Consider the following 12354-nt stretch of genomic DNA (forward strand, 5'->3'; position numbering starts at 1 on the left):
GGCTTTCAAAACATCCCCTTTGATACCTATGTCAGTGTGTTAGATAAACACTTACTGTATGCACATCCGAACACCTCGATCCGCATTCCAATTCTGCCCCTGGGGTTCCACTCTAAAGGGATGAAGCGCAGAAATCGGGCTTTGATAGAAGGCTGAAGTCTGTAGTACACAACACTGTCTGCATTTGCATTTCCTGAAAAGCCCTGAAAGAAAAGGGAGAAGGAAATCAATGCACCTGGAGAATATCCGTTTCACTCTGTGACCTAGAAACATCCATGGGCAATGACTGACTTCCTTTCCTTACTGTAAAAATGGCTACTTTCTTCAAGAAAATCATATTTTCATATACCCAGTTACACAGTAATGTCCCTGCATCCGTAGGAGATACAGTTGCCCAGGCTTTTCTTTATATTGAGAGTAGTTGAAATTCCACCTTCCCACTAAACCAGCTTTCAACAATGATACCCTCAATAAACTTTGTTTCTATAAAGTTCAAATTAAACTTAAAAGGTATTAACATTGTAAACGACACCAAAAAAATTGAGAAAATCCTCTTCCAGGATTCAAGAAGCAGGATCTGATTCAGCAAAGAAGCTGCCCCCATCACTGATGAATGATAAAAGTTAGGACATGTTTCTCTAGTTTCATTTTCTCCTCTTATTAACATAAACAAAAGTACCTCCCAACGCTCTTCAGAGCACTCTGATAATAGGCTGTTCCAACTTCACAGCACTGCCAGGTACGTTAGGAACTGCTTCACATCAACGTTATTTAATAAAACAATAATAAAACAAAAGCACCCGTATTAAAAAAAATTGTTAAGGGAAATTGGAAGCAATAATAATTTGGAAAGACCTGTAATTGGACTTACAGACTCTGGAATTTGAAAGCCAGAAAGACCTTGAGAATGATGCTAAACTAGCACAAAGTGCAGAGAAGGAAATTAAAGGTCAGAAGGGTAGAAAACTGGGGCACCTGAGTGGTTCAGTAGGTTAAGCAGCTGCCTTTCGGCTCAAGTCCTGGGATTGAGACCTAGGGTAGTCTCTCTGCTCTGCAGGGAGTCTGCTTCTCCCTCTCAAATAAGTAACTAAAATCTTAAAAAAAAAAAAAATGAGAGAGAGAAAGAAAAAAGAAAGTTCTTGGTAGGTGTGCTGAGCATGACTGGACTAGCGTATAAGGTCAACCTCATGTAGGCTGCACAAGGCAAAGGCAAACACACTTGTAATATCCCTACACAGGGAGTCTACTCATTTACCTGTTTTTCTTTCTAGTTCACAAATATCTCTTTACCAGCATTTACCAAACATATTTTTTTAAAAGAGTCAAATTAATTTTATTTGACTCCCCTTATCAACCAATTCTCTAGTTCCTGCCACCACCCACCACTACTCCATATACCCAGTTCTCAAGCTCAAGCACACCACAGGCAGTTCTGAGAGACCCTCCAAACTATACCCAAAGTCTGGGCATGTGTCTTCATCTCACCAATGACCACCCAGTTCCACAAGGCATCCCTCACCCAAACTACCTCAGGGACCTCCTCCTTACTTTTTTGATCTCCTGTTCTTTGACCATCCCAATCCACAGCCCTAATCTCTACCCTCTGAGCAGTCAGGAAAAATTTTAAAGGTAAATTAAACCGGGCCACCTCTCCCCTACTGCCATTGTTTCATTTACCACTTAGATCAAAATCCAAGCTCCTTATCAAACATATAGTCTTTGACAACACCCTCCATTACGCTTTCATTACATTGTCCCGCCTGGAACATCCAAGCTCTGCCCTGCATAGGGCTTTTGCATCAGCTGACCACACTGCTCTGAAGGCTCTCTGCACAGGCAGCTCCTCTTGCCATTTCAGGCCTTGCTCAGGATATTACCACCTAAGTCAGACTCTTTCTAGTCAGTGTACCTGGCATACCCCCTGCGTCTTATCTTCCCATTTTATGTTCATCATATTACTCATTATTTGGATAGCACAAAGTAATGAGGTCCTCTTTCCTTTGATTATTGTTTGTTGGTTTATCTTATCCCACTAGAAGACTGGCTCCATCAAAGCAAGGACCTCTGGGGGCCTCCATCCATAGTACCTGGGACATGGCTCGGCTCATAGTGGTTCACAATAAAATATTTGTCAGACATGCACCTTTGGGAAAGATTGAACTTAAAACAAAGTTCAAAAGGTTTCTCAATTACAGAACCTCTCTCAGCATGTTGAATGTGACTGTACAAACGTGTACTACATCTCCGATGACAGATAGTTATCCAGTATGGTTTAAACTATTAGGCCCAAATTCCTAGCTACTGTTTCCTACAACATAAATAGGAAAATACTGTGTAAGCCCACAGATATTTTAACTTTGGTAACCAGACCCTTCTAGAAAGCTCCATTCTTCCCACTAGTCAAAATTTTATACTCTGGTGCACGTGCATGTACATGAGTGTTCATCAGCCCTCCATAGCAGGGGAATGTGCATCCAGGGTTGAGGCCATCAGCATTCAATCCTAATCAGACCCTCTTACATTTTGACTCTATTTTTCTGGGTGCCACTGGCAGGCTAATTGTGATTTCTTTCAGTGAACAGCTGGATGATGAATTAGATAACCGTCCAAAAGATCTCACATTTTCCCAACATTAATGTACATTCACAGATTTAGATAGATGCCACTATGATGATCTCAACATCTTAAAGGATTAGGAGAAAAGATGCAAAGTGGCAGGGGCAACAGACACGTAAGTGCAATGAGGAGGTCTACAAATGGCAATCTTTCACATTTTACCTGATCGATTTATGAGTTATTTAAAATTCAAGAACATAAAGAAGAAATATAAGGTGCTTAGCTTATAAGTGTAATAAAAATATCTTGGCACATTCAAAATTTTAAGCAGTTTTTTCTTACAAAGGGCAAGGGAACTTGTGAGGTGGGGGGTATGGGATTTTTAGCACTTTCCAGTCATACTTGGATTTTTAAAAATAAACATGTATTGATTTTATAATTAGTAAAACGAAGTAAAATGTAGACATAGGAAGTGACAAGGTAGGCAGAGCATCATTGTGTAATGCTCTGGATACCTTCAATAGCTTTCTAGTATTAATGTCATCGGGGGAATATGTACATTACTATTAATTATTATCTAACTAAACAATAATATTTGTCTTATCTTGCTCCCCATGTTGAAATATTTTCAATACGTGAGATAACAACAAAGATTTTGCTGTGAAATTCTGTATTTCAGAATGTTAGTGAATGAGGCACGGGGTTAATGTTACATTACCTTATAAATGAAAAGTTCTAGGTATACTATCAGGTTTCAAATGTATTTCCTTTGCCTAAGAGGTATTCCTCAATTGGCTATGAAGATTTTTTTCATACCATCACAATTAATAAAAGTATTTAGAGGTGCCTGGGTGGCTCAATCACTTAAGTGTCCAACTCTTGATTTCAGCTCAGGTCCTGATCTCAGGGTTGTGGGATCCATCCATATACCAGGCTCCACCCTTAGTGGAGAGTCTACTTGAGATTTTCTTTCTCCCTCTCCCTTTGTCCCTCTTCCCGCATCCCCTGTTCACTTTATCTCTAAATAAATAAACACATATTTAAAACAATGAAATAAATTTTTAAGAAAAGAACATATGGATTTCAATTGTTCTTTTAAAAACATAATTTCACTATGTGGATATTTGTCTCCCCTTTTATTATAGATTCAGAACTTTGGTGTCTGTCACAATCACTTGAGGAGCTGTTTAAAAATGCAATTTCTAGATCCTGCACCTCATGCACTAAAACTGAGTGGGACCCTGGAACCTGCATTTCTAATGCATGATGCCAAGCCAATTTGTACTTTTGGTCTTCAGCTGGCTTTGAAAATTTTTCTAGCTTGTTAGTAAACCATGCTCTTTACCCCTTCTTGCATTACTGCAAAACTTTTCAGAGAAGGAAAAGATTTTAGGAGAGGGGTTCATTGGGGCTAACTTCCAAAAAGAGAAACAAGTAGCAAATGAGTTCTGTGTTATCAATCTAAAGATCTTCAGTGTGCAACTCTGTGTCTTGGCATCAGTACAGAAGAAATATATTATGTAGCTGTAATATTTCCATGAACCCTGTGAAGTAGTCATTTTGATACCTACTTTAAAGCTGAGGATAATGAAAATTATAGAGGTTGTGTGCCTAAAGCCACACAGCTAAGAAGTAGCAGAGTAAAGATTTAATCCCAGGCTTTTCTGACTCCAGAGCACATAATTTAGCTAGACTATCAACAGGCCTCACTCTAACAGAATATGAAAGCAAACAACTCACCCGAGAGGAAGCTTTATATTTTATTAGAGGCTCCCTCTGATTTTTCTTATAATTTACATTTAAAATCTTGAACACATTGAGAGTAATGCAACTTAGATGATTGCTGAACATAGCTCTACCAGTTACTTCTATAGACAAAAGGGTTGCTCTAAAAGCTTAACATTTTCTCAAACTTATTGAAGTAGAATAAAAATAAAAGAAAAATGTTCGATAATCAATAGAACTCTTGCATAAAATGATAACCTCCTAATAGATGGAGAATGTAAAAGAATATACCTGTATTTTATCAAATGTATGAAATATCTACAAGGGGAAGTAAGGTGATGTGTCTTATGTGACAAAAATCAAAAGGCCTTAATTTTTCTTTTCTTTGAGGCTTGATGATTTTCAAACTCAATGAGGTATTATTCATAGATGATTTAGAAATGTATTCTAACCAGGATAATTTATGGAGTCGATGAATTAAAGTTTTTCACAAGATTTTAAGTATTTCTATAATGATTCTAAAGTTTATGAAGAGATGTAATAGCATTAATATATTTTATAAATATTAATTGAGCAACTCATCTATGAAAGTCAAGATGCATAAAGGGAAATACCCATATGGCAGTTCATAAGGGGATCCAAAACACTTCTGTAATAAATCAGAAACATGGGACCACTTACATGTCGCTATACAGCAGGCTATGTAATTACATCAAAATTGGTTTTGCTCCCATCAAAATGAACAGCAATACTAATATAAATTCAACATGACAAGCAAGCAAACATGCAAATCCCCTGACCTCTCTGTTATGAGAATTCATGTGACTTACATATGACCTATTTCCAAATACAACTCATTTGGACACAATCAGCTAACATGCAGGCACTAAATGCACATAACATCACTCTGTCTAATGGAAGTCAGCCCTTTGTTTTATGATGTTGGTTATAAATATTTACCAAGTGTGTCAGTGTACCTCCCAAGAGGTTGTCTTCTCTTAAAAACCCACAAATGCAAAAGAAAAGTGAAGAAAAAATATGAACTCCTGAAAAGTGAGGAACTTGCTAACATAAACCCAGATAAGAATAACTTTTAAACATGCGTTGAACAAGACTATTGTAACTATATGTATAAATGCAGATTCTCTCTTAAGTAACAGTGAATGTCATTCATTTTTTGTAATAAAGAAATAGCAACGAGAGTACAGAAAGTATATTACACAGTTTTGTTCTGCGTATATGATCAATCTTGAATTTCAAAACAAAAATATAGAATTTTATTCAAATAAAATCAGTTTCTACCACCCCTCTCTGAAAATATTCACTATCTTTAAAATACTTATTTGAAGGGATACCAAATTACTGGCAAGATATCAGTAAGGTCTCCTGTCTTGGTCATTTTATTAGAATCTGTGGAGACACCAAGTTGTAAAATACACTGTTTTAGCCCTTTTAGCATAGAAAGGTTTCAATTCTCAAGATGGCAAGATCAAATGGCAAGAGTGAAAAAGCACATGAAAGATACAACCTTGGCTATAGTTCGTAACTATTGTTCAGAGACAGCAATAAATTGTTTTATGGAAGATACGTGGACAGGTCATTACATTTAAATTTATATTAGGATAATATATGTCCAGTTTTGTGGAAGACTAAGGTTTTATTGAGATGAAAAATAACTTCTAGATTAAAAAAATAATCATTTTATGGTAGTGGTAGATTAGGAAATTCTGAACAATCCTGCTAGAAAAGCTGTACACAATGAAAAACAAGGAATGAAGTGCTAAAAGACAATAAAACATAGAATGTCCAAGATCTGGGAGAAAAAGAAAACTTAAGGAAGTGGACCGTACCTATGAGACCCTTTACTTTCTCTGAAGTAAATCTTTCTGAAGAGAATCTTCGGAAGCACCTGAGCAGATCTTTTTTACAATTTCAGAGGGTTAAAGACAAAATTTTAGTTCTAAGCTTCCACACGTTCTGTATCAGAAATCTGAGGGTCTCCAGCTTAGGATACAGGGTAAGTCAAAGATAAACAACTCCTTACAGGGACTAAAATCCAACTTCCTGTCTTCTCAATAATATTCAGGTGGTCAGAGATGTCTAGTGCTCATTTCTACCTACAGAAACAAATGTAGACACACTCTGTAGACAGGTAATCCTTCTAAGTCAAAAATTGTTCATTTTTCATACATGATGTCCTACACAAATGGAAAGTAATAAAGCAATGATAAAATCTGTTTCTAAAGGGAAATTCAGAGACATGGGGTATGGAAGGTGGTAAAGTTAGTTAAGGGTTAGACTTTTGGTCTCAGCTCAGGTCATTATGAGAGGTGTCATGAGATTGAGCCCTATGTCAGGCTCCATGCTCTCTCTCTCAAATAAATAAATAAATCTTAAAAAAAAAGTTAAATTTAGAGTCTTGGACACACAGACACATATATTAGCAAACAGGAAAAGCATCAGCCCTGTATTTTTTTTTTATCAGCCCTGTATTTAAAGAGCTTGTTCTCTTAAACAACAAAGCTGAACAGACCTAAAATCAATGACCTTTCTTAGACCTATCAGAACACTGGGTTTACATGCATTATGGACTGGACTGCATCCCTCCAAAATTTATGCTGAAGCTCTAATCTCAACATGATGACATTTGAACGTGGGGCCTTTGGGAGGTAACTAGATTTAGATGAAGTCATGAGGGTGGAGCCCCCTTTATGGGATTAATATCATAATGATGAGAAGAAAGACCAGAGCCAGGTGAGGACAGAGTAAGAAGGCTGATATTTGCAAGCCAGGAAGTGGGCTCTCACCAGGAACTGAATCAGCCAGCAACTTATCATGGACTTTCCAAATTCCACAACTGTGAAAAATAAATGTCTATTGTTTAAGCCATCCAGACTTGTATTTTGTGACAGCAGCCTATGCTGAATAAACTACCCTGAAATCTGGAGAAACAAGACCATCTAAAGAGTCAGAGCCAAGATCTGTTCACCTAGAGTGGAAGTCACTGGTGCCATAAACTGATGGGGTTGCTTATGCAGTAATATTGGAGAGCCAAAGGCAGAGGCTCAACCACTGAGCCACCCAGGCATCCTCAGTCAGCTGATCTTAAAGGAGGAAGATTATTCTGAGTTATCCCAGAAGGCCCAGAAGGCAGTAATATTGATAAACTGACAAAGGCTGAGTGTGGACTGGCAAGACAGAGAGAAACTCTTGAGGACCACAGTCTTAGAGGGCTCCCATATTTCTGTGAACTTTATTTCAAGGAACCTTTCCATGCTCTCTGTGAAGATCAGAAAAAGATTCCCTCTTAGCTCTGGCAAGGAAAGAAGATAATCATTGCAAATATGTCCAGAGTGTTCTGTACAACAAAGGCTTACTGTCCAGGAAAAAAGACTTTGCCAGGCCTCATCCCCATTAGGAAAGAACATTCTCCCACCCTGGTTTCCTTACTCTCCCTGTTCCACCTATGAGAATAAACATGCATTAGGAGTCAGTAGCCAGGAAAAGAAGTAAAGGGAAAGAGGGAAACAAACTATACCACTAGAGAAACTCTGGTGAAGGTCACAGTCCCAAGACAGAGGCCTACTAAAAACACTGACATTTAGCTAGAATATTATAGGATTATAGAATATCCTCATATCATATCAACATACCAGTAGAACTCCAGTATAAAAATACTGCATAACAGCTGAAAGAACTTCAAACACAGACTACCTCTGAAGAGAACCCCAAAGTCAAGAGGAGAAGCAAAAACAAGAGTACTAGATGAATCTGAAGCCTCTAACACCTACAATACCTAGAGCCAACATTAAATACAGTCTAATTCCTCGCCAGTCTAATAAAAATCCTTACACAAAAAAATATACTCATTTCAGTTTCCATTATTAGATACAACACATCCAGATTTCAGAAGAAATTGAAAGGAATGCCAAAAGGCAAGAAGAAAACACATTCTGCAGAGGCAAAACAATCATCAGAATCAGTCTTCACATATATCTCAGATTTTGGAACAATCAGACTAGAAATTTAAAACAACTGTGATTAATATGCTAAGGGTTCTAACGGGACAAGTGGACAGAATGCAAGAAAAACAGAAAGATGAACATCTGAGAAAGAACTTAAGGGATATATCAGAAATCAAAAACACTGTGTCAGAAATGGAGAATGTCTTTGATGGGCACATAGATAAATTCAACACAATCAAGGAAAGAATCAGTGAACTTGAGGATAAGAAAATGCAAGCTTCCTAAACTATAATGCAAAAAGAAAAAAGCAGAAGAGAATATCCAAGAACTGGGGATAACTGCAAAAGTCGTAACATATGCATAAGTGGAATACCAGAAGATAAAGAAAGAATAGAGTGAAGAAATATTTGACTAACGGTCAACAACTCTCCAAAATTAATAGCAGACACCAAAGTAGACCCAGGAATTTCAAAGAGTAACAAGCAGGTTAGAAATCAAAATAAACTCTATACTGAGTCATAGCATAATCATATATACAATGGAATATTACTCATCCATTAAAAACGACAAATACTTCAAATTTGCTTCAACGTGGATAGAACTGGAGGGTATTATGCTAAGTGAAGTAAATCGATCGGAGAAGGACAAACATTACATGGTTTCACTCATATGGGGAATATAAAAAATAGTGAAAGGGATTATAGGGGAAAGGAGAGAAAATGAGTGGGAAAAATCAGAGAGGGTGACAAAACATGAGAGACTCCTAACTCTGGGAAATGAACAAGGGGTAGGGGAAGAAGAGGTGGGCAGGGGGATGGGGTGACTGGGTGACAGGCACTGAGAGGGGCACTTGACAGGATGAGCACTGGGTGTTATACTATATGTTGGCCAATCGAACTCCAATAAAAAAAATAGACAAAAAAAATAAAGATGGACTTTGATAGGTAAGGTCAGTCACTAAAACTTTTTTAAATATATCAATATGGAAAAAAAGTATATCAATATGGAAAGAGATAAAACTGAGCAATACAAAATGCTGAAATTCAGATAACACATTAAAAAAGGGGAAGCAAGAGAAAAAGGCAAAACAGTTACGAACATGGCAGATATTAATCCAAATATATCAATAATCATTTAAAAAGTGAGTGGTGTGAATACATTAAAAGACAGATTGTCAGAGTATAAAGAATGATGAGAAACTATATGTTATCTACAAGAAATCCCCTTTGAATATAAAGATTAAAATACATTATTAGAAGGACAGAGAGAGATAAATCATGCTAATGTCAAAAATCCAAAAATCGTAAAATTAAAACCACCATATGAATAAAATAGTAATTAGCAAAAGTGTATTGTGCATATAGGAACAGTTTAAGAACTGGGAGCTTTCAAACCAAAACTGCTCTGAAGCTTAGAGATGGGACATTACAGGATGGCTTATAAAGTGAAAATGAGGAAGCTATTTAATCTTTACAATGATTCATTATTACAAAGGGGGTTTCCAGATGGCAGGAGATTGATTAAAAGTGGTTATCTTCTACCATTTTTAGAAAGAGGACTTAAGTTTCACTTATGTTCATGAAATATGCTAGATTTAATTTTGCTTATGGGGCTTAAATGGTTTTGTCTGCTCAGGGAATTTTCAAGTTCGGTTTTCATTTTGTATTTTAGCCTAACACTAACACAGATCTAAAAAAAAGCTGGAGTGGTCATATTAATTTCAAACAAAGCAGCCTGTGGAACAAGAAAGATTATCAGAGATAAACAGGCACATTGCATAATGACAAAGCAATCAATTTTCCAACATGGTATAACATTCCTCTGTGTGTAGCACAGAACAACAAAGGGTCAAAATACATGAGGCAAATACTGATAGAACTGCAGGAAGAAATAGACAAATCCATTATTATAGTTGGAGTAGTTGATACATCAAAAAGACAGAAAAACAGTAAGACTATAGAAGACCTGTATATCAGTATTAGTCAACTAGATCAAATTGACATTTCAGAATATTCCATATAACACAGCTAAAACAGTCCTCTCAAAATCATATGAAACATTTATGAAGACGGACTGCATTATAGGCCCTAAAACATATGCTCACAAGTTTAAAAGAAATTGTAAACTGTACAAAGTATGCTCTCAAACCACAATAGGATTAAACTAGAAACAAAGTAAATGATTAAAAAAAAAAAAAAAGGCTTTGAAGGGACATTGAAATTAATGCAACCCTCGCTAAACTGATCAAAGAAAAGAAGACACAGAAATAACCGATACCAGGAATTCAAAAGAGCATCCTACTATGATCCCATACAAATTAGATCATAAGAGGTTACTTTGAATTGGTTTCAAAAATAAGTGAGCAAATTCTAAACAAATAGCAACTTTCAAAAGCAGATGAAAAATAGGAAAATCTCAGTTGCCTATCTGTTGGCAAAATTAAATCTGTAATTTAAAAATGTTCACATCTGGAAAATACCAGACTCTGGTGTCCTTCCTTGTGAATTTTTCTAAACATTTAAGGACAAAATAAAACCGATCTTATACAAACACCTTCAAAAAGTAGAAAAACAGAATGCTTCCTAATTTGTTCTGTGAGGCTAGCCTAACCCTGATATCAAAATCTGACAATGAACTTTCAAGAAGGAAAATAAAAGCCAATCTCATTCATAAATAAGATCCAACTACCTTTTAAAAATAGTTGCAAAATTATTATAGAACATAGAAATAAAAGGTTTCATAGATCATAATAGCTTCATCAAGTTTTTTCCAGGAACATAAGGACTGCTTAATATTTAAAAATCTTTCAAAGTAATTAATCAAATGGAAGAAAATATGATCTTCTAAAGAGATATAGAAAGAGTATTTGATTAAATTCAACATCTACATGTGATTAAAACTTTTAGTCAAAAAGAGAATTTCTAAATCTGTAAAGGACACCTACAAAAATCTTTGAGCAAACTGTCACATGTTAGAAGAAATGCTGAAATCTGCTTTGAGTTTGGCAATCAAAGTATGTTCTTTATTGACCCTTTCAACATGAAGTGAATATTCTAATTAGGGTAAGAAAAATATTTAACAGGTAACATAGATTGGAAAGAAATATATAAAGTGGCTGTAATTCACAGGTTGCAAGATTGTGTCTGTAGAAATTTCTTTACTCTATAGCATGTGTTGAGCAAATCTATTTAATGAAAGTCTATATATAGATATGAATTCAATTTACACACCTATTAGAATGGCCAAAATGGACAACACTGACAACACCAAATACTGGTGAGGATGTGGAGCAACAAGATCTCTCATACATTGTTAGTGAAAATATAAAGGGATGGAATCACCAAGATACTCTTGAAGAAAAACCAAGTTGGAGGATTTTCTTGATTGGATATCAACTCTCAGAATGTTACGAAAAGAGTAGGATGTCATATTGGCAGAAGATTACTAAAACAGACCAATGGAACAGAACAGAGAATCCTGAAACAGACTCAAATGGGGAATGGATTTCTGGCAATGTTTGCAATGCAAATTGTTAAAAAAAAAAAAAAAAGACAATAAACCAGCTCTTTTAAATGTGTGGTGCTAGGTCAGTGGAATATCCACACTGGGGGAAAGAGAAGAAAAAAAAGGAAAAGAAAGAAAAAAAAAAAAAAGGAAGGTTGATCACTTCCTTATATCATGTGCAGAAATGCATTCCAGTAAGATTGTAAAGCTAAATGTAAATAAAGCTAGCAGATGTGCTAGAAGACAGCATAGCTGCTTATCTTCACAACCTGAGGAGGGAAAAGACACATGACACAAAAGGAAAAGTTGACACATTAAGAGGAAAGGCTGACAAATCAGACATATATTAAACTTAAGAACTTCTGTTGACTTAAAGATGTTAAAATGGTGAAAAGAGAAGCCACAGAATGGAAGAACCTATTTTTCAGTACAGTAGTGTCCAGAATTTATAGAGAACTACAAAGCAATAAGAAAAAAAGGACAAAGAAATACCTAAATGACTAGCAGACCTACGCAGTGGTGTCCAGCCTCATTAGTCACGGGACATTGTAAATTCAAACCACAATGTGAGAGTTCTGCACACCAACCAGAATACCTTAAATTG

General features: G+C 36.1%; 1 protein-coding gene across 1 annotated transcript in view; it reads right to left on the reverse strand.

The window, feature by feature from the left end:
• Positions 1-12354, reverse strand: part of CNTNAP4 (contactin associated protein family member 4) — a 242524-nt gene that overhangs the window by 117132 nt on the left and 113038 nt on the right. Inside the window, exon 4 of the mRNA XM_025993077.2 lies at positions 56-203. Within this exon, the coding sequence (XP_025848862.1) occupies positions 56-203 (148 nt within the window). The remainder of the gene's footprint in view (positions 1-55; positions 204-12354) is intronic.

This window comes from Vulpes vulpes, chromosome 12 (assembly GCF_048418805.1).
Source record: "Vulpes vulpes isolate BD-2025 chromosome 12, VulVul3, whole genome shotgun sequence".
NCBI lineage: Eukaryota > Metazoa > Chordata > Mammalia > Carnivora > Canidae > Vulpes > Vulpes vulpes.